Source organism: Miniopterus schreibersii (genome assembly GCF_964146895.1).
Source record: "Miniopterus schreibersii genome assembly, chromosome: 10".
NCBI lineage: Eukaryota > Metazoa > Chordata > Mammalia > Chiroptera > Miniopteridae > Miniopterus > Miniopterus schreibersii.
This window is the reverse complement of record NC_138110.1, coordinates 38,174,561-38,198,512: the sequence shown is the minus strand read 5'-3', so window position 1 is coordinate 38,198,512 and position 23,952 is coordinate 38,174,561. Positions and strand designations below refer to the sequence as shown.

At 40.1% G+C, this 23,952-nt stretch overlaps 1 protein-coding gene across 8 annotated transcripts in view; it reads right to left on the bottom strand.

Moving 5' to 3' along the window:
* OSBPL1A (oxysterol binding protein like 1A) overlaps nt 1-23,952 on the bottom strand; it is a 164,131-nt gene that overhangs the window by 10,799 nt on the left and 129,380 nt on the right. For all 8 annotated transcript variants that reach the window (XM_081148382.1, XM_081148383.1, XM_081148387.1 and 5 more), the window contains 4 exons: nt 16,572-16,647; nt 5,499-5,633; nt 4,583-4,680; nt 3,573-3,755 (listed from right to left, as the gene is read on the bottom strand). In XM_081148382.1, the coding sequence (XP_081004508.1) occupies nt 3,573-3,755; nt 4,583-4,680; nt 5,499-5,633; nt 16,572-16,647 (492 nt within the window). The remainder of the gene's footprint in view (nt 1-3,572; nt 3,756-4,582; nt 4,681-5,498; nt 5,634-16,571; nt 16,648-23,952) is intronic.

The window sequence follows — 23,952 nt, the reverse complement described above, 5'->3', positions numbered from 1 at the left end:
CTGATATGAAAGAGAAACATCAGTCGGTTGCCTCCTGCACAGGACATGACCAGGAATCAAACCCGCAACCTTTCTGGTGCAGGGGATGACACTCCAACTGACTAAGCCACCCAGTCAGGGCAATAAGCTCCAATTTACATGTCCAGGACATCATCTAAGTACGATGACACACTAAGTAACCTTTTGAGATTAGTGTCTTCAATTTTTATAATGCATTTTAAATTTTATGTATCAATAGTTTTTTCTTCGTATTTCTGAGTAGTACTTCACCATCTGGCTTAATCATTCACTCATCGAAGGGCATTTAGGTTGCTTTCAGTTTTTGGTGACTATGAATAAATAATACTATAAATATTTGTGTACAGGTTTATGTGAGAATATAAGTTTTCACTTCTCTAGAGTAAACACCTGAGTGGAACTGGTCAGCCATGTGGTAAACACATGGTTAACTTTATAAGAAACTGCCAACTGTTCTCCAGAGTGGCTCAACCATTTTATATTCCCACCAACAACATATAAGAGTTCTAGTTGCTCTGTATCCTTGCCAACATTTTGTATTGTCATTTTTAAAAAATTCTTTTTATTTTAGCCATCCTTTTGTGCAGTGGTATCTCACTGTGAGTTCCCGTATTTCTCTAATGACTAATGCTACTGAGCATCCCTTCTTGCACTGCCATCCATGTCTCTCTTTTGGTGAATTATCTGTTCATTTTTTCTCAATTTCTTATTCTGCTGTTTCTCTTCTTATTGTTGACTTTTGAGAGTTCCTTATTCTGCTTAAAAGTCCTTTGTTGGATACATGATTTGCACATAACTTTTGCCCGTCTATAGTTTGTCTCTTCATCCTCTGAACAGTGTCTTTCACGGAGTGAGTTTTTCATTAGGATAAAGTCTAATTTACCAATTTTGTCTTTTCTGGATTGTGCTTTGGTATTACATCCTAAGATATTTTTGACAAGTCTAAGGCCATAAAGATTTTCTTCTAAGGTTTCTTCCAAAAGCTTTAGAGTTGTACATTTTATTTTAGCCTATGATCTATTTTGAGTTGCTTTTTATATAAGGTGTGAGATGTAAGTTGAGGTTAATTTTTAATATATGGATACCCAACTGTTCCCACACCATTTGTGGAAAGAACTATCCTTCGCTGAATTGATTTTGCACCTCTGTTAAAAATCAATTGAGCATATTTCTGTGGGTTAATTTCTAGACTCTCTTCACTGTTCCATTGGCTTATGTGTCCATCCTTTTGCCAGTAACACACTGTCTAGATTACAATACCTTTAGAGTTAAGTCTTAAAATTGGGAAGTGGAAGTCTGTTAGTTCTGTTTCGTTTTGTTTTTTAAATATCTCTTTATTGATTTCAGAGAGAGGAAGGGAGAGAGATAGAAACATCAATGATGACAGTTGTCATTGATCAGCTGCCTCCTGCACGCCCCCAACTGGGGATCGAGCCCGCAACCCGGGCATGTGCCCTGACCGGGAATCAAACTGCCATCTCCTGGATGCTAGGTTGATGCTCAACCGCTGAGCCACACCGGGCCAGGCAGTTCTGTTCTTTTAAAAACTGTTTTAGCTGTTCTATTTCGTTTGCCTTTCCATATAAACTTTAAAATCAACGTCTCTGTATCTATCAAAAATCACCCTGGGACTTTTATTTGGATTGTGTTAATAAAGACTGCTTATGACTCAATTATGGGGGAACATATTATCTATATTGAGGGGTCCCAATATATTGAGACACAGCATGTCTCTCCATTACTCAGACAGTCTTTGATTACTTCCATCAGGATTTTGTAGTGTTCAGCATACAGACCCTATACGTTTCATCATCTTCATTCTGCTATGGAGCCTATCCTAGTTACTGTATTTGTTACTGTATTTTTTAATACAAAAATTTCCAGAAATGCTTTCTACTTCTTTGCTAGAATATTCTTTTCATTTTAAGAGTCTTCATCTTTAGTTCATGGAACATAGTTATAATAGCTGCTTTAAAGTCTTTGATACAAATTTCAGTATCTGAGTCACCCTGGGGTTGAGAGTCTATTGACTGTGTTTCCCTTGTGAGTTGCTGAGATTTTCTGGTTCCCTTGCACGATGAGTATTTTGGATAGTACTCTGGCCATGTAAATATTACAATACTCTGGGTCCTCTTAAAATATTCTGGAGAATGTTGTTTTGTTTTAGTAGGCAATTAGTGTAGTTTCAGGCCGTAAGTCCTGACCCACTTTCTGTGGCCTCTGATTCTAGTGTCAGCTTAATTTTCAAAGCCCTTTTTAGTGCTATTCAGATCCACCCCTTAATAGTCGTTTGGGGACATGGGCACTGGTCCACACAGCAGTTCAGATCTCAAGGCCTTTGGTGTCCCATTTTGCGTCATTTCAATGCATGAGTGTAAGGATGATCTTACGGATTCATACAGAGCTTCACGGGGTCCCGTTCTTGAGCTGCTGCTCTCTGTGATTTTCCCCACACTCTCAGATACCAGAGGGGTTTATCTCTGGTCTTTGGCTAGCAAGCTGGGGTTTTAGCCCCTCTGCTCTGTCTTGCACTTTCCACAACTAGGTCTTCCTCTGGGGCAAAGAGGTGAGAAAAAAGAGAGAGGGGAAAAAGTAACAGGGATTCTCCTCTCACTCCTTGGACCACAGAGGCCCCTTTATCCAGTTCCTCTGGCCAAGAAGGAAGACTTTTCTGAGTGTCAGGTACTTGTGTGGGTGTTGCCACCACCACTGCTATAGTCTGGAGCCCTAGAGTTTGCTTGGGGGCAAGGCAGGGAGAGAAAAATAAAAAGGATTTTCTCCATTCTCTATCTTCTACAAAGGTATCTTTCCAGGTCTTCTAACCAGAAAGAAAGGGTTTCTCCTGGAACTTTTTCCACCTGCCTCCACTGCCCAGTTTTGGGATCTGGGTTCCTCTGACTCTAAACCAGGAGATATTGGGGGGGAGGGGAAATAAAACCAAGATAGTCTCTGCCATATTGGTCTTGGGTTTTTATTTCTCTTCCTAACTGACCAGCTTTCATTCACTTTTCTGAATCCTCAGATAGTTGCTGTATGTCTTCTGTGCAGGTCTTTAGTAATCAGTAGGAAAAACAGGCTCAAGTGGGCATATTCTATCTTAACTAGAACTGAAACTACCTTTGATTTTAAAGCTAATCTTTTTTTCCCATTGGAAAGAAGAGAACATCCAACTTACCTAATGTCTAAGATATGCCACACAATTGTTATTTCAACAGTTCACAAAGGGAATTCATTTTGAAAGTTGGTTAAACAAAACATTATTGCCATGATATACAGAAAGCTTGTTTCATAAGAGCTGCCATAAAGTGATTAACTCCATTCTATCTTAAAATAGGCCCAAACACCATAGTCAAACATCAAGTTAAACTTTTAAAACATGCCCTGATTAACAATGGCTAGTACCACGTTCCTCAAATTTTTTGACATGCAGGTAGATAACTGATACTTCATAAAAGCTGTTTCTTTATCTCCAGCTTTTGAAGACGATCAGGTCTGTGTGCAACTGTATGCACTTCTGTGTAAATGTATATACAAATGGCTTGATTCCAACTTACTCAAGAAGCTCCAAGGTGATGGTTCCTTTGGGTTCTGCTTCTACACTCTTCCCCCAGAACTTCAGTTTGGGGTAGATTGAGCCATGAAAGATGAAATCATTGTTCAGTCCTTCGGCGTGGAATGCGCTAATGGGTGGGTGATGGCTGACCTGCTCGGAGATGAGCCTGAAACCAAGGTCATCCCTTAAAATGAAAAAAAAGTAACATTGTAATTAATTCTTCTCATGGAATGTGTACATTACCGTCATTTCAGTCAAAAAATATTAAACAAGTTTGACAAAATAAACAACTCTTTATTATCCTGATGAAAGAACAACTTAACATATTATTAACTGTACAAATGCAACCCAAACTACTAAATCCAACGTTGTTATAATTCTAGCTATTTTAACATATGAAAATAAAGAACACCCACATGGTTTTGGGTGAGCTGCACAAATTGATAATATTAGCCATATAAATGTAAAACTTATCATTCCATTTATATTAATATAGAGGAATATGATGTGTGCACTTCCAAATATCTAGGGATTAAATGAGAACAAAACCTGTGCAGAGAAGAGGAATATTCAGAAAAACTAAAGCCAAATGAATTCCCTAATTGTGTGCAAACAAGCTTCAACAAGCAAACACCTGCAGGTGCAGGTGCAGGTGCACTCACTGCCTTTCTGCCAACAGAATAAATTTATACTAATACATTTTATATGATTATAAAAACCCCAATCATGTCTTATGATCTACATAAGAAGAACAGGACAATACTCCCACATGATCAGGAATAATGAAATCCCCTAATTACTTTTTATAATGGCATATTTTTTGTATGTCCCAATATTTTTAACATAGTCTCTAAAATAATAAGCATCAGAAAAACAAACATCAAAATTATTCACTTGCTCCAGTCATACAAAATCATTGATGCTCAAAATACATATTTTTCTCTTTCATTTTAAAAGCTATATAAATGTGGCAAATTCACCTACTCGTCTGGAATAGAGTGAAGCTCTTACCGCACTAACTCGTAAGTCTCCCCCAGCAGCGGGTTGAAGGGCTTCCCAGTGCGTTCCCACTGAGAGGCCACAGCAGACACAGCGAAGGCAGCCACACACTGTGGGACAGAGCGGTAGGAGTTAAAAATAGCCCAGTCTGCTCATTTTCAGGAACTGAAGTTCCGCTTAAGACTGTAATTTATAAAACTATTTTGAGGAGTTTAATTACTTTGAATTTTTATATGGCTCTAGCCACCTCATATGCAAAGATGGATATTCAGAATGAAAATCACTCCAAGTCTCTCCCTGTAGTGTCATTCCCAATTGTGCTGTTTATAACAGCCTAAAGGGACTATCGGAACATTTAAAAAACTCTCAAATCCCAAATTACTTTTAATTCCTTCAAAATTTCTACAAAGCACAACACGTTTAGAGTAGGGGAGAAAAGATAAAACTAAACAAATTGGTGTCAAGCCCAATGAGGTTGGAAAAAGCTGATTTTATATGAAGTGAAAGAACAGAAAGATTCCATTTAGAATGTTCTTGCTCTCTCTGAAGCAGAACAATGTGGCTACTGTGCTCTGCCTGTATCCAGTCCCCTAGTCCCCCCATACATCACATAAACATCTTCTATTCAAAAGAAAATTAAAGAGTGCGATTCCTTGTTGCCTTTTGTTTTAACCTATAGCAGGGTGTGCATGTTTATATACATACATAAGCATAAATGTACATATTTATGTGTGTTGATTCCTTCTAGGAAACGCGGAATGCAGAGGACACTCCAAACACGCTGACTCTGTTTTAATAACATTTCCCAGTCTCATACTGGACTCAACATTATTTGTGTCAGTGTGTCTGGGGTGGGGGACTGGGAGGGCAGGAGTGGCAGAAAAGTCTGTAAGGCTTAAACCTTGTGCAATGCTTGCTTTACACATACCTGCATCCTTTCCACAGGGTCAGAAAGTGAACTGGCCTTGTGGATGAGGTATGTGTGCTCCATGTATTCAGTGAGTCGCTGCAGGAAGCTCAAAGGCTCATTAAATATCACTGGCATCGTAATCTTGGACAGTTCCTATTTAACAGAAAGGAAACAGTTATGGCCTATACACACAGCAAACTTAACTGCTGTTGTCTCTGCATAACATAATCCTGGAAAGGACGTAACAGAAAAGAGCAACTCATGAAATTTAATATCAGTTCAGTTTTACTAGTCTTTCCAGAGCACCTAACAGTCTGGAGTATATTGTTCTAGGTCTTGAAGGAAGTACAAAGATCACCCGAGGAGCTCACAATCTAGTGGTGAGCATGAGATGATGGCTACTAAGAAGTCTGCTTTAGATCAGAAGTAGGAAATGGGCTGTAAAGGTGATGGGCACAAAAAAGCAAAGATCTTCATAGTGGACTAAGGATTAACCACACCCACCATTTCTGGTGAATAATTTTCCAAAATAAATTTCAGACTATTTTTGACTAACACTGAAGTTTCGTGAGCACGCCAATCTGCTATACATTGTGGACTAGGGTACTAGAAGGCTATTGTGTATTTTACAGAATAGGTTTTAATTTCTGCCTGCCAGAATTATACAATCACAGTAGACTTCCAGAAATAATTAAATAATTGGGTGGGGGTTCTCTGACCTGAATTACAACCTGTGGACTACATGTTGCCAGCAAGCACCATGGGGTCCTTTAAAACATTTCATTAGGTAACAAACTTATCTTGGTATTCTCAGGAAATTTCTGGTATCTTCCCAACCTTCCACCTACCCTTATTTCCCTTTCCCTTGGGAATTAGGTCTTCCATGAAGCCTGCTGACTAAAGACAAATGGTCAGGTGAGCACTGCAAGGTGACCATTTGAATGACACTGTCTCAGCTCTGATGTTTTCCCCTTCCACGTCCACATTCTTACAGATCTGCACAATTAAAAATAATGCAACCTTCACAAAACTAGAACCAGAGCACATTAAAAACACAACAACTCATTTGTTACTATAAAATATCCCAGAATACAGACAGACATGTAGCAACTCAACCTGATTAAAACAAATGGTAGGTTTACTGAAGTCACACTGAGAAGACAAGGCAGGATAGGGATCTATAAAGAGATAAAGAAGGCTCGACTATATATACCCTAAGATCTCATTAAATCCAGAAACTCACTGTTAGGGCCAAGTGGAAAAAACTGGGACTTATTTTTTTAAAATTCAATAGTGTAATACATAACTCTGTGTAAAATTTAATAATACAGAAGTAAAAACATGAAAATGCTCCTCTCCCTGGAGACAAAACACCATCAACATTTGGGATACATTGCTGTGTGTTTACACACATGTGTGTATACACATATATATTATTGATCTTTATAATGCACGGGATCCGCTCTGTACTGACCCATGACTTGCTCCTGTCACCACCTTTACTGTGTTGAGTTCTTACACACATGTAAGGTGGATCACTGAGTCTGTCCAATTCTTTGTAATCGCTGGATAGGGTGATGGTAAGACCACAGAACCAGACTGAGCTTCACTGCTGGCTTTCTCATTTGAGACCAAAAATGAAGGCAACAAAATAGAAAACAAACTGGTGAGACTACATCAAACAAAAATCTTGTGCACAGCAAAGGAAATCATTAACAAAATGAAAAGGCAACCTACTGAATGGGAAAAAGTATTTGTAAATTGTATGTCTGATAACAAGGTAGTGTCAAAAACTATATAAAGAACACATACAACTCAGTATCAGAAAAACAAATAACCCCAATTAAAAAACTGATGGAGAAACTGAATAGAAGACGTTTTTTCAGAGGCATACAGAAGTACATAAAAAGATGCTCAACATTACTAATTATCAGGGAAACGCAAACCACAGTGAGATACCACCTCGCACTTTTGAGGATCGCTATTGTCAAAAAGACAAGGGAACCCCTGCGCACTGCTGGTGGGAATGTAAATTAATGCAGCCACGATGAGAGACAATGTGAAGGCTCCTCGAAAAATGTTTAAAAAACAATCCCACTTTTGGGTATATGTCAAAATGAAATGAAACCATTATCGTATCTCAAGGAAATATCTGTACTCCCATGTTCACTGCACCACTATTCCACCGACATCTTGCCTCTTCCAACTCCTGGAGTACAAGAATCTGCTCACAACTGAGCATGTGATCATGCATTAGATTGTATTACCTGCTGTTTCGTCATGAGCATTAACCAGCTTATCATGCTAATTAATTATACTGTAATACAATTCCTGAAGGGGGGCATAATCCCTGCATTACCGCCCACATCCCCTCCCCTCAGGGAGAGCCGAGCACAGGGCGGGGCGCCCTTCCAGGGTTTACTCCCAGTCACGCGTTGGTCACAGGGTGCTGCACTTCCTACCTCTCCACTGGCATGCAAGTTCCCCGAAATCAAAACCTCTTGTTTAATGATTCACAATAGCTCACGTGGTGAAATGTGAAAAAAGTAGGTTACAAAGCAACATGTTCAAAAATACTCTACTTTTATAAAAAACATGATTTATAGGTATGAGAACAAATATTAGAAGGTCAAAGCACCAAAAAGTTAACAGCTGTTGTCTTTTGGAGTTGGCAGGATAGGTAATCTTAACTATCTTCTTTATGCTTTTCTCTATTTTCCAAAGTTCCTAAAGAGACATCTGTTGATCTTCCAATCAGGAGTAAAACAAGAGCTATTAATCTGAAGCCTAATACTTTCAACCCCGTAAGAGGGAGGGGCGGGAAAGCGAACCCTGCGCCGCAGGGGCGGACGGCCTTACAGCACACACTGACATCACGCTAATCACAGGGCGCACGGGAACAGCACAGCGCAAGTGGCACGGGAGGAAAAGCGGACCAACAAGGGATGCTCGGGCCAGGCCAGTCCTAAGTTCCAGGGACAGCAAAGCGTTAGGGTTAAGAGACTAAGTTGTGAACAGAAAGCGGAATGGTGGTAGCCAGGGCGGAGGGAACGGGCCTTAGCGGTTAATGGGAACAGACTCCATTCTGCAAGACTGAAAAGCCTTCTGTGCGAGGATGGTGGCGATGGCAGCCCAACAGTGCCAATGTATTTAATGCCACTGAACTGTACATTTAAAACATAGGTGAGATAGCAAATTTTACATCATATGTATTTTGCCACATTATTAAAAAATTTATCTTTACTGTTGAAAGTATTACAGATGTCCCCGTTTTTCCCCCCATTGACCCCCTCACCCCGCTCCTGCCCACTCCTCCTCGGAGATCAAATGCCCCTTGCTGCGTACTGCTTGTTTCATTACGTACCTCCCAGGGTTTGTAACGATTAGAGTAATTCATATAAAAACTTAGAATAGTGCCAGGCATATGTTAAGTGAGCAATAAAAGTTACCTATCATCATCATCATTATTAATAATACGTGCAAGAGTGCCAAGTTCTCCAAGACCGCATGGAGGCAAAGAGGCGTTGAAGGTTGGGGTGCTTCGCCCCGTCGCTGGGCAGCTGAGCTATAAAGAAACTACTCACAGGCCTGGCTTTCAAGCTCTGGGTGAGGGAAAAGGAGTGATGGAAAGGACGGCGCCTCCTCCTGGAGCCCCAGCCAGCAGGGGTCGCTGCAGGTCCTGCTGGCAAGGTTCTGACCCCTGGCTGGCTGTCCTATTCAATCACCTAGACCACAGCTCACTGCAGTGATGACTTGAGTCCACCTCTTGAGCAGTATGTGACACCAACTCTGCTGCCTCTGGCTCAGCTCTCTTGTATTCTGCATTTCACTTTGCTGTGCACAATAGCAGGGTGAGGTTTAAAGAAACGTAAAGGATTTATTCATTAAAGAAATGAAGAACTTCACCTACAAATTTGATTCTGGATTTCTTTCCTAAAAAATAGTATAAGGACCATAAAACATTCACTGAGGGAATGAGAAATGTGTTGGAGGTGACATGGCTTTTAACCTTTCCCTAATTATGGGGGATCAGATAGGAATCCTGGCCTGGGGACTTAATCTTTCAACTCTAAAGCATCTCTGTATGTTGCTCTTTTTTCACATATATTTCCCTGGAGAAATATAGGATAAAAGCAGAATGGGAGAGGAAAGTGTCGACTAGCCACTGGATGTTCAACACCAGTTGGCTAGACGTCACATGAGTTAGCAAGGCAATGAAGAGTGTAGTATAACCCTGCTGGTGTGGCTCAGTGGTTGAGTGTTGACCTACGAACCTGGAGGTCATGGTTCAATTCCTGGTCAGGACACATCCCAGTTTCGGGTTCAATTCCCAGTAGGAAATGTGCAGGAGGCAGCCAATCAATGACTCTCTCTCATCATTGATGTTTCTCCCTCTCCCTTCCTCTCTATGAAATCAATAAAAACATATTAAAAAAAGAAAAAAAGAAAAAAGAAAAGAGTGTGGTATAAACTCTGGAGATCAAGACATGAAGGACATGGTTTGATCATCACTTCAACGGGCAGATTATTTTTAATCATTTGGAAAGCTCCTAAAATTCTAAAAGGTTTTTTAAATCCAATTTTGAAATCTAGAATAATTTAAACACCTCCCTATATGTTTTAGTAACTCAGAATGTGAGCCTTCAGGGAAATGTAATGGCAAACATCTGGGCAAAATAATGGAGGGAGTAGAAGGGAAAGAAAAAGACCTGAGAGAACATGTGAACATAAATCCAAACTGCCAAAAAACCACCTCGACCTCTCAGGAGAGTATAACCTGCTAGTTTGAAAGATAACAATGGCCTGGCTGGGCGTGGCTCAGCGGTTGAGCATCGACCTAAGATCCAGGCGATCGGGGTTCAATTCCCGGTCAGGGCACATGCCCGGGTTGTGGACTCGATCCCTAGTCGGGGCATGCAGGAGGCAGCTGATCAATGACTCTCTCATCATTGATGTTTCTCTCTCTCCATCTCCTTTCCTCTCTCTGAAATCAATAAAGATATATTTTTTAAAAAATAAAGATAACAATGGACTTGCAATCTTATTTCCCTTATTAGTCTGTAATTATTTTTAAATAATCTTTACAATTATTTTAACTTTTAAAATCTACAGTTCCCTGGATATGTAATGAAAAGGTCAATGAAACCAACTACATATTTCATTCTCTCCTGGAAATTCATGGAGACACCATTTTTTAAAAAATTTCTAATACAATAAAGTTTGATAATGCAATCACTAGATATTGTGTACAACTACTTAGTATTGTGTATATTTCAAATAGGAAAAGCAACAATGCACATTATGAAGGTCAAGTTTCAGGAAGAAACATTAGCTAGAATACTTTTATCACTGAGAGCTTCAGGCAGCTGGAAAATTAAATATTTATGCCAAGCAATTCTACCTTGTGACCCAGCTAAAAGCAAAGTTTAAATTTATCCATGCAAATTAATAGCAACCAATGACGAAACTGAAGAAACCCTTAATTGCGACTGCTCATCAGCTGATAAACTGAGAAGACAAAAAAGGAAAGAAAAAAGACAGAAGGCTCCTTCATCACTTGAGCACTAATATAAACAACCCAAAGGCAAGGCCAAGTTTGATCTCAACAGAAATGAAAAATATTTTATATATGTAAAGTCTAGCACTGTAATACCCAAATGTGCAAATATTTAAGATCTGGGTTATAAACAGAAACTCAACTTAGGTCTTAGGCTAAGTCTGTCCGCTCTGCAGCCAGCTTGCAGGCAGGGTCCCTCAGCTACTAAGGATGTAAAAAGTCATCCTTCTTACTTTCAGGGCCTCAGAAGGTCAAAGGGTCTCTTTCCCATCCTGTGCTGCTCAGTCCTCTCCCTCCTCAAAGCATGTCTACCATCAACTAGTTTATCACTGTACCAGAGGTTCCTGCCATCTGAATACCACTGATTATGTCCAAAGCAGTCACACTAAGACATCACAAGACGGCCCTCCTGGGACCACTCATGGATGAGCAGTGTGAAAAAGCCTGCTGCCCTCACACCTTCTGCTGTTGGTTACACCACCGTCCCTCAGCTCTCACAGAGCAGCCCAGGGGGAACTCAACAAAGGTATGAGTGGAAGATACACACCCAGAAACGAAGGGACTATGGAGCAGGAAAAGGGTGTGTGTTTGTGTGTGAAATGAACCACACTATGGGCACCTTGGTGTAGCCAGTGGCAAAAACAGGGAAGGAAAGATAAGAAAAACTATGAGGAAAAAGGTAAACGAAAAGATATTCCTTTCCTATTCGCCCTGTCTAGTAGCTGAGTATTTTCAGCTCCTGGGAGGTAGTGCCAGCCTCTTGCTGGAGGCATTTAACCAAAGCCTGGCCGTCGGCTGGCTGGGAATGTGGAAGGATGACAGAAACACTGGCGGGAAGCTTGGACCGGATCACAGTCTTCACACTGTATTCACTCACGGTCCACAAACACTGTCCAGCAGATTCCTGGGCAGAGATGCTTCAAGGCAATCGACGTCCAGATGCTCCTCCTATGTGCCCTTATCTAAGAACTGGCAGGTCCAAGAATGCACCTGCACTGAAGATATGCTGTTCCTCTTTCCCCATTTCTCCTTCTACAAATGCCCATCTACCACTTAAATAAAAAGAAAAAAAAAACATACCTTGCACCATCCTGGTCCATTTCCTAGAGACCGAGATGCCTGCTACTCCAGTAGAAGGTAACAAGACCTTTTGCAAGTTAGGGTTTTCTAAATTTTTGTTTTCAATAACATTGAGGGGAGTCCTAATTAAGTTGTCAGCTTATGGATCATAAAAATTATCTTTGATAACACATCATTGATTTTTGGCATATAGTTGGGAGTCAAAGAACTGAATGATACTTCTAGACAAAAACACAGAACTCCTACTCCCATCTGTCTAATATAAGTTTTTTTAATCCCTCAATCTATTAAATAAGAACATTATTATTACTGAAAATCCTATCTCGTTTTAGCAATAGGTGATATTCATTCTCAGATAACTAAACCCAATTTTAAAAAATCCATTTTGCAAATGATATTTTACCTTTTAATATTTTCATAAATCTTGTAATGTTTGTTATTTTGATCACTCATATACTAATATCTGTAAATAGCTTGATGCAAAGAAACTTTTAGTACTAAAGTCTTATGGTCACAGGGTATATATTTAAAATTTTTAATTTTTATATGTACTATGGTGATAGTAAAGTATAATAAGATAATCAATAAAAGACCTTCGAAGAAAGAAATTTAAGTTAGGATAATATTCTATAGCTAATACCAAATGGAAGTATCTGTTAAAGGAGCAAATGGAACTGAAACTTTTCAACTTTTAAAGAACAGTTTACTCTTGTATTCAAATTTCTATGGCACTTGGTTCTACTGGAAACCTTTAAAAAACTGGTAACAATTTCACTTTAAAAAGTCATATTTACAATGCATAAGACCTTTTTACTTCCCATAATGGCACTAATGATGCAACACTAGAGTCAATGACACTACGGTATTTAGCAAGCACAGGGTCTGCACTTGCTTGGCCCTGGGTGCAAGTACTATGGTGACAGTAAAGTATAATAAGGTAATCAATAAAAGACCTTCAAAGAAAAAAAATTAATCAAATTTTGTCTCACGCTGGTGCCGGCCCTGGTTTCCAACATGACCTAACCTCCGGTGAGTCCTGCTGAGAAACCCTAACAGGATGGGGGCGATGAGGAAGAAAGCCGGGGAAGCACAGGGCAGCGGGACTGTGAGATCAGAGCCTCCAGGAAAAGACAGCGGGAGGAAGGAGGGAAGAAACAAAGGTTTCAAACTACTAACCAGTATCGGCATTAATTCCGAGCTGGGAATCTGTTTGGTAAAAGCTTCAATCATAGATTAGGATTGAATTCCAGTTATGCAAAGCATTCATTTCATGTAAAATAATCCAAGAATTGGTCACACCCCTGCCCTAAACAGGCTGGGAGAAAAAAAGGAAGGGTGTCCTTAGTTTTGGAAATCTAGGTCTCTCTATTCTTTTTGGGAAAAAGCAAAGCAAATCGCCCATGTATGTGGCAGTGGAGGGGGGCCGCGGGAGCCGGGCTGGAGGGGGTGCCGCAGAGGACGCTCCGACTCCCCTCCCGTAAGACGGAGTTGTACCTCACCCGTACCTGGCAGGTGAGCATCTGTCACGAGTTCTCAAAGGCTCCGTATTCTGAATAATGATACTACACCATCAAACTAGATCATCATAAAGGAGAGGCACTAATTCTAGAAAATGCTGGGACCGGATCCCAGCTCAAGGTAGAATTGTGAGGCTTTCACCCGCAAGACGCTCACTCTCCACTGTGATCTGACACGCTCCTCACGTACACAGAGGGGTCATGAAAAGCTATGGCTCAACATCCACTTCCCTCCACTCTTGTTAAGATTTATTATGAAATTAAGGAACTAGGAATATGAAGCTAGGGAAAGAGCTAGCTGAAAGGTGCACGTCACCTTTGTAATGAAGGTTTACCCACACAGAAAGAACCTGAGGTGAAGTGTTTGGATTGTTAACTCTAACAGAAAGTACAACGAAGGATTCTTAAAAATGCCTTCGCTTTGAATTTAAGTGCAATTAAAACTATGAGTACTGCCCAACCGGCACAGCTCAGGGGTTGAGCATCGACCTAGGAACCAGCATGTCATGGTTCGGTTCCATCGGGACACATGCCCGGGTTGCGGGCTCGATCCCCAGTAGGGGGCATGCAGGGGGCAGGGGGTCGATGATTCGCTCTCATCATTGATGTTTCTATCTTTCTCCCTCTTCCTCTTTCTGTAATCAATTAAAAATATATATTTTTAAAAACACTATGAGTACCATTATTTTCTAAGTTTTGACTTTTTTTTTTTTTTGGAGGGATGAAAGAAGGCAGATACTGGAGTGGTCTATATCAAAAATTACTTTAAAAAATTTACTCATATTTGCATTTGTTTTCAAGATACTCTGTACTTTAAATCTCTTCTGTTGGCCAGCACAAACACCTTCTGCTGCCTATGAGAAGGGATCCTATGACAGACAAAGCCCAAAGGGCAATACTTCTGAAGGCTAGCTGATTTCCCTTCAATCCACATTAATAAATATTCTTCTATACCATTAGTCTCTTTATAAAACCTCAGCAGAGAACACTTTCCAAAAATATTATTTGCCCTGCAGCTCTTTCTCTGTGATTTTACTTAGTCAGTTCTATACATATGTTTCAAAGTATTTTGTGGTACCCTTTCAACACAAACAGCTTTGCTTTTATTAGCTTTACTTTATGACTCAGTGTAAGTGTTTATTTGCACAAATAGTTCTGCACCTAAAAATAAAACTAAAACCATCCTTCCAGAAAAATAGAGTACCTGTCAAAGTATAACAGGTACAAACCAACATAATTTCCCATCTGTTAAAAGAATGGTTAGTCTCCATTTAGACAGATGCTTGCGTTAGACATAAACTAGACAGACTGTTGGTTACTAGTCTGAACAAACTCATGACACCTCCATTAACTCTGACACTCAGTGAAATAACAGATGGTAGGAGACAGACTCAAGCAAGTACTTTCGACAATGGTCAAAATGACTAAACCACACGTGAAATTTTCACACAAACTCTGATGACCAAATATCCGCATACAGATGTGGTACCAATTCTACAGAAACTGTGGGTTTCATTCATTAGGAGGTCATAAAATCAATTTAATCAATTGGAATCACCATTAATTTAATAAAATAGAAAATACCATCCATTATAATGATGAGTATTTTTTTGTGAAGCTGGTTTTAATTTAAGCCCACAAACATGTTTGGATCCTGGATCACAATGGTGAATACACTTACTAATGTTTTGAAAATACTGAGGAATATAAAATAAGTATTAATTTTTGTCCTGGAAATTTCAGTTCCAAAGAGACTAAAATGTATAATTAACATCTTATTTAAGAACATATACATTTGGTTTGTCCTGATGAATCTGCATATAACTGAAAGAGGGTGAGAGCCCTACATCTTCTAATTCTCAGGTGTGATTAACTCTTGATAATAATACTGAGTGTTCTGGTAAACCAGGGATTATTCCAGACATTTTACATAAATTATTTTATTACTCTCTCAATATACCTCTAGGGTACAAATTCTTCTCCTAATTTGACCCAGGAGGAAATGCTACTCAGGGAGCTATGGCAACTTGTGCTGGGTGTCAGACAGAAGTAGCCAAGTCATCCAGCTGTGGACTCTAGTTGGATTACTCTCTACACAGTATGATCAGAAAATATTTGTTTAAAATGAATGTTCCTGGGATCAGCTCTTGTAAATTACATTTAGGATGTCTCAATGACGTTACCCAAGCAGAGAACAGGGACATTAGAAAAATAACAAAGTGGGCACATCACCGGGGTTGAAAGGATACTTCTTAGTGCAGGAAGGCCCTGGAGCATCCTAAGTTGCTCACTAAATTGCAAAATTTACAAAGGTAACGTGCAGGCAGATTCTTTAAACTCGCATGTTTTTAAATTGTCATCATTCTAGTTGGTCAAAGGTCATGCTAGAAGAATTAAGAGAACCTGACTCAGAATTCTGGCCTGACTGGCTGAATGTGGACTACTATTCTAAAGGGAATCCGAGGATTTATGTAATAGTAAATCTTGCCACCTGCTACCCTCCCCCCCAAAGCAGATCCACCTGCACAGCTAACTAAGCAAATAACTAATATACCACACTTACAAATTCAAAGTGCAAAAACGTGCTCTGTGCACAGAAGTCTATGCGAAATTACATTCTACCCTGTGGGGAGTCTGTTCTCTCTCAGAGAACTTCTGGGTAATTCTGTGGGGAAATACAAATGTGGAATGACAATAGGAAAAGATCATTTCCTTTTTGTCTTTTCTTACAGTGAAAAGTCACATTAAAGCCACATTAACTGGCATAAATTCTGTCGGGAAAACAATATAAGACTTTTCCCAATTTCTGATTCTCAAAATTTTCCATAAGCATTGCCAGGCGTCATTTTTATGACAACATTAAGATGTCCTTCCAACAGGTACACAATGAAATACATATTTGTTTGATGCTATATATAAAATTAATAGTTCATTTACCATTCCAATACATTTTCTGAGGATGCTCCAGATACTGAAGTCATTTCTGGAAAACATAGGAGATGGCAGGCTTGTTCTAAAAAAAGAAAAGAGAAAGATTCAACTTTAATGCCATTGACATTGGGAAGGAAATGTTGTTATTAATATGAAAGCCATAGGCATACATGCATGTACCTTAAAAATGTACCTCTTAGAGTAAAAGAGGGTCAATCTGGGGTTGTACCCCATTCACTGCTACTCTGACCCGAGAAGTTTCACAGCAGATCCATGGACCCTATGTTTTTCGTACGGTTATGACCTGGAGTCTCCCCGGTTGGAGTCCAGCTGTTTGGACCATCTCAGAGAGATGCTGTCTTTTCATGTGCTGACACATCTGACCCTGTTTTTTGGTTCAAGACACACCTACCATATTCTGATAAATAAATAATTTTACTCCAGGTGCCAAATAATGTAAACAAAATGCCATCACTGAGCCTAGTTTAATGTTTTTTAAGAAATGAAGCAGGATAATGCAAACGAACTATAAAAACCAAGGTAAAAATATAGGCCCTGCATTGCTTTCATTAGACTTTCCAAAAGACAATGACATTGAACAAAATTTAACAACTCCAGATACAGCGGAAAAGCCCTTACAAATTAACCTGGACAGAAGGAGAATTTCCAGAGCCTTCGCAGGAGTCTGGGAGTAGACAGGATGGTGGCAGTCAGAGGCAGAGGGTCTCTGGCTTGAATGAGCTGCAAGTCTGAGCTCAGGCATCCCAAGGCCGGGATGGCCGGCAGAGAGCCAACCACCTTCCACAGGCTGCAACAGCCGCACAACCAGGGGGAGCCGTGAAAGGCGCCCAGACCAACTTTCTAAAACTCCATTATAATAATGCATTATTTTCTGTTACCTTAGGTTATGGCAAGGGATGCTGGTTCCAGCTGCCATTTGAAATCCACCCACATAACTAAAATATTACAGAAAATACGAAAAAAAAAATTATCTTCTAAAGAACGTCTATAAACTGAATGAATTTGAGTCATAGAAGTTAATAAAATTTTAAGGTTTTAAATAAGTAATACTGTTAAAAGCCTCCATGGTAAAATTCTTCTGATTGCTTTTTCTTTTTTAGGAACACACACTGCTCATTTGGCAGATTTGTCATCTAAGCAATCTGCTAGATAAGTGGCCGCAGATGGTATTTAAACCACATTTCCCCCAATCCAAGGCCATCAATCTCTGTGACATGAGCAACGGCACCTAGGGATAGAATCCCAGCCATTATCTACCATTTGCATGTGTAATGTAGTTTGAGAGATGTATATAAACTAAATTTTCCATCTCCTATCTATGGAAGTCAGTCAGAAATGTAACACAGACCTAGGAACTTGAGAGCCCGAATAAGCTTTGTGAAGATTGACGGAGGGGCTGTAGTTCCCCCCAACAAATGCTTACATTAAATGTATATGTTACTCTTCTGATTAAAGGCAAAAACAGCAGAAGGGAAAGAAAAGCAAGAAGTATTATGGAAGCAAGAAAGCAGAAGAGACATCCAAGCTTTATTTTTATTCTCAATTTAGAAATCATCACAAGATTGTCAGGCCAAGAATACCCTATACTCATTTTTACGCACATAACTCTGATGATTTATGAAAATGTAGTAATTACTCATTTGTGAGGAGGTCAGATTATCTGCAACATTAGTTATCTATTCTAAAACACAACCAGAAAGCAGAGGTGAAAGGGATCTTGAAAGGGAAAGCACAAAGCCCACGCTGTTTTCCTGTGCAGGACACACAGAGGCAAGCTCAAATGCTCGCGTGCAATAAACTAATCCAAAGCAGCAAGAGAAGTGCCAGCCCAGGGGACAAATACACAATGCAGAAGTCGAAGTACAGTAAGTGACCTCAGAGTTGTTGACCGCAACCTAAGTCAATAGCCTGATGAGGCTGCCAAAAAGGCAGGTGCAAGCTCAGGCTGCCAAAAGAAGAGCAGCCAGAACATTCCCAAGGGCAACTCTGCAGTGGTCAGAGGAGAGACAGGATTCAGGCCCACATGCCACTCTAAAGAGAAACCTCAGCATCCCCACTTAGGGGGACTTACCAGAGGCTAGGCAAAGAGGTCTGGAAAACAACTCAAGCAATGGCTGAAGGAAATGTGCAGCCTAGAAAAAACTAAAGAAACAAACGGTCTGGGGAACAGTGGGCATGAGAGAGGTCTTGGGGTATTAGAGGATGGGGCGAGGGGTATTAGGAAAAACAGCACCCCCAAGACCCCAGGAGCAGCAGCAGCATTCCCTATGAGTCTGCCTGCTGTGTTCTCCGCAGCACTGATTAACATGCAACATGCTGTAGGGTCTTGAGTTTCTGCTAAGGATGCTCTCCAAAAGGGTATGCAAGCCCCAGGGAACTCATGTTTCATGTACTGCTGTATCCCTGTTGCGTAGGACAATGCCTAACACAAAGGAGGAGTTTAAGTATTTGTTGAATGGACTTTGGAATTTATAAGGCCCTTAAACATACACAATCTCCTTCATAAAGAATTTGCTTTGTTCTGTGCTAGTCAAGAGATCAGGATCACCGATGGAAGCTACAGGACACTTAACATAAAGACCTGTTCTAGTATTAATTCCAAAAATGGGAGATGAGAAATTTTTATGAAGAGTTTCAAACAGGGGCTGGAGCTCTTTCAGTCACAACCCAGAAAGGCATTCCTGCACTAGGGGGGAAGAGAGTCCAGATCAGATCAGCAGGGGCCAGGGATCTTGCTAACACCCTACAGAGAACAAGACAGACAGGACCCACACAAAGAATTACCCAGCCCAAATGTTGATGGTGCCGAAGTTGAGAAACCCGTCATGGGAAGACAATGAGAGCTTCACAGATAATCTTAAAATTTTCAGTGGCTACATTTTAAAAAAACTAAAAAGGAACAAGATAAATCTCAGTAATTTTTGTTTTTTTTAATTCTCACCTGAGGATATTTTTCCCATTGCTTTTCAGAGAGAGTGGGGGGGGGGGGAGACTCATCCACTGGTTGCCTCTGGGGCACTCCAACTGGGGCCAGGGATCGAGCCTGTAATTGAGGTACATTCCCTTGGCCAGAATCGAACCTGGGGCCCTTTAGTCCACGGGCCGACACTCTAATCCCTGAGCCAAACCGGCTAGGACTAATCCAACATATCCAAAATAATAGCACATCAACATGTAATCAATATAAAAATATTGAGACATTTTTCCCACATGAAATTTTCAAAACCCAGTGTGTATTTTACACTTAGGAGGACATCAATTTAGCTATGTTTTCTAGAGTCAAAATGAATTATGTTTAATGAAAAAATATCTTATACTAGTTCATTTTTACAATTTAGACTTATACTAGTTAAAATTAAGACTAAAAATTCAGTTTCTCAGTCACACTGACCATATTTCTAGTGCTCAAAAAGCACAGGTGGCTAGTGGCTAGTATTTGACATACTGGGCTTCTGTCATTAGTTCTAAAAACAAGAGAATAAAACTAGGGAATAGAACTCCTCTAAGATTGTGAAGGAAGAGCAACAATTGCTCAAATAGAAAACTCTAACGTCAACAAGAATCGGAGAAACACAAATTAAAACCACAATGAAATATCACTTCACACTTGTCAGAGTGGCTGTCATCAATAAATCAATAAGTGCTGACGAGGTTGTGGCGAAAAGGGAACCCTCGGTTCCCAACTGCTGGTGGGAATGCAGATTAGTGCAGCTGCTGTAGAAAACAGTATGGAGTTTCCTCAAAAAATTAAAAATGGAACTGCCTTATGACCCACTGATTCCACTTCTGGGTATATATTTAAAAAAACCCTAAATATTAATTCAAAAAAATATATGTCCTCCTATGTTCATTGCAGCATTATTTACAATAGCCACAGTATGAAGCAACCCAAGTGCCCATCAATAGACAAGTGGATAAAAAATTGTTATGTACACATAATGGAATATTACACAGCCATAAAAAAGAATGAAATCTTACCATCTGAGACAGCATGAATGGACCTAGAGGGTATTATGCTAAGTGAAATTAGTGAGACAGAGAAAGACAAACACCATATGATTTCACTTACATATGAAATCTAAAAGACACAGAGAACAGACTGATGGTTGCAGGACTGGGTGAAAAAGGTGAAGAGATTGAAAAGTACAAATTGGAAGTTACAAAATAGTCACGGGGATGTAAAGTACGGCACAGGGAACACAGCCAAACACTGTAATAGCTCCGCATGGTACCAGCTGGGTACTTCGCTTTGCCAAGGACATGATTGTCTAACCACTATGCTGTACACCTGAACCTAATACAATATTAAATGTAAGCTGTAATTAAAAATAAAATTTATAAGCCAGAGAAAGACAAGTATCATGTGATTTCACTCACATGTGGAACCTAATGAACAAAATGAACTAACAAGAAAAATAGTGCCAGACTCATAGATAGAGAGCAGGCTGACAGCTAGGGTGGGGTGAGGGGGTGAGAGGGGTGAGGGGTTGAGGAAAAGAGGAAAACACAAGAGAGAAAACTCATGGACGCGGACAACAGTGTGGTGACTGTGAGGGGGGCACGGGAGTGGGGGAGGTAGAAGAGGGGAAAGGGGGGTAAATGGTGATGGACGGACGCTTGGCTTGGGGCGGTGAGCATGCAATACAGTGCACAGATGATGCGCTGTAGAACTGTGCACCTGAAACCGGTATGATTTTGTTGACCAATGTCACCCCAATACATTCAATAAAAGAAAGAAAAGAAAAAATAACCTGAGCCAAAATAAAGTCAATGAGACCAGACAGCCCATAACCTAATCATCAAGAAAATGCTAAATCTTCTACAGTATTATTTTAAGGAGGCAGAGGGAATATATTGTTTAAAATTAGGGAGCAGGTTAAAATTATTTATACTGAAAAGGATACATTTCCATATTTTATCATTTTGCTACCCTTGCCAAGAGAAAAAAGAAGCCCCTCTTGATATGGGATGAAGGAGGTGTCACTCCCGGCAGGAATTAGAGCAGGGGCGAGCAGCAATCAGACTTCTCAGGCTGAAACTAAAGATAAATTATTCTCTTCCCTTGGAATTTATCTGAGAGTCATTATCCTGAATTCTATGCTTCCTTTTTTCCTCCACACAGAGAAAAAACACCCTGTACCAGGGACTGAGAATGATATGTCCTGGTTCTATTTTCAACCATACAGATGACATTATGACCATCCACACAACACAATAACTGGATTTTTAATGAAAAGCCCCATCACAGTTGTTTTTTCTATGTGATGCAAGGCTCCAAGTGTTATCCCACCATCAGTCCCTGCCTTGCAGTGTTGAAGACAGACCCCAAACTGAACCAAATAATTTGTGAAGTTTGCCTAACAAAGGCTGTACTAGAATCCCCCTTATGCTGAAAAAAAGTTGTGTAAGTTCAGGAGATCACTGTCCCCCAAATCTTTAAGATGTTCTTAGATGGCAGAAACCATATGTGAGACTCATCTTGACAGAGCCTGTCAAAATCCCGAGAACTGCACAGGCCCTCTCAGTGCACCTGCTGGACATCGCTCCTGCTCCTGCTCCTGCTCCTGCTCCTCCCATTACCAGCTTAAACACAACACTGTTTGCTCATGAGACCCTTTGAAAAAGGGTAGGAAAAGATTATCAAAGGCAGGCAGGCAAAATTAAGCTTTGGCTGGAATTAGCTACCAGCTGTTTCACGCTTTTAGGTTTGCTTCTTAATTTTCACGAGGCTACCTGAGATCTTCTGGGTCTTGTGTATGTATGGACATGGGTGTATTCTACTGAAATACAGCTATACTTGGGTCGGGGGTCTTTTTCACAGAGGATACAAAAGATCTGTGGGATGGGAACCAGGGCCACAGTGCACGCTCATGCCACACCTATCTGCACAACCTGGGCAAACCTCCAGGGTCAGCTACCCAGCTGCACAAGTCACCTTATTTGGCAGCTCGGTATATACCGAGAAAAGTAATGCCCGGAAAAATTAGTCTCTTGGAAACAAGGATTCACTTTCTTACCTGTACATCAGTTTTAAAGAACTTTAAAAATTCCTTGTTATTTTTATAAAGCACAAACTATTGAGATAAAAACATTCATAGTCATTGGTGACATCATCTGCCCATTGACTGAGCTTCTCCATTTGTAAGAACTCTTTGTACATTATATAGATTTTATTCACCACCTACACTGCAGATAATTTTTTTCAAGTTTTACATTGGTCTTCGGATTCTGTTTGCAGTATCATTTGCCAAACCAAATCTATCTACCTGGGAAGACAGTACATAATATGAGCAAAATCTGTATGTGAAACTTTAAGGAACAGTTATCTTTCAGTATTTTCCCAATGGACAAAATAAAAACACCTTGACATTCTACTAATAGTCACTCTAGGCGAAAAAGGTAAATCTCTTAAGTGTTAAAGTTTTGTAATTTCAGTCTTAAATTTTTAGAAATTCAAGTTCTATATCAAAATGAGGACAACATACAACAAAAAGAAGCTCAAGCATTTACCACATGGAAATAATTAAAAGGGGGAAAAAGATGTAGTTCACTTTTCAAATTACAAAATAATACATTATATAACAAGTGATACAATCCACAGAAAAAGAACCAACCTCCAATACCAACAGAACAGCTGGAGCGCCGCCTTCCACACTTTTCTCCTTACACAGGCACATACGAGCATACGTTTTGTAATTAAAATATTACCCTACAGGTCACACTGTTCTCTCACTAAATAATAATATACCAAGGACACCCATTCAGGTTGACAGATATAAGTGTATCTATCTTTCCAGTGTCTTTATGCACAGGTCTCCATGCATACCCATGTAACTTTATATAAGCAGCACATCATACATGCTGGTTTTATTTTTAATAGTCTTTCCTCCCCGCTCTTGTTCTGCTTTCCACCCCACATCCCCACCTCTGCCACCACTGTAGGACACTGTAACCCACATTAAAAAACTGATAGATATTTTTCTATACTTTCCTACATTTTCTCAGTCACAAGGAGGGCATGTCTGTGCACACTCACAAAGGGGCTTCTGCTTTCTGCCTTTAAGATTCCAAAACAGAGCCCTGGCTCGGTTGGAGCATCACCCCATACACCAAAAGGCTGTGGGTTCGATTCCCAATCAGGGCACATACCTAGGTAGCAGGTTCAATCCCAGTCAGGGCATGTATAGAGGCAACTGGTCGATGTTTCTCACATCACTGTTTCTCTCCCCCCGCCCCCACCTCCTTCCTCTCTCTCTAAAATCAACAAACATATCCTCAGGTGAGGATTAGAAAAAATAAAGATTCCACGATAGAATACCAGTTATACACACTCTCTATGGTTTACTACTTTTGATACTTCCTGGAA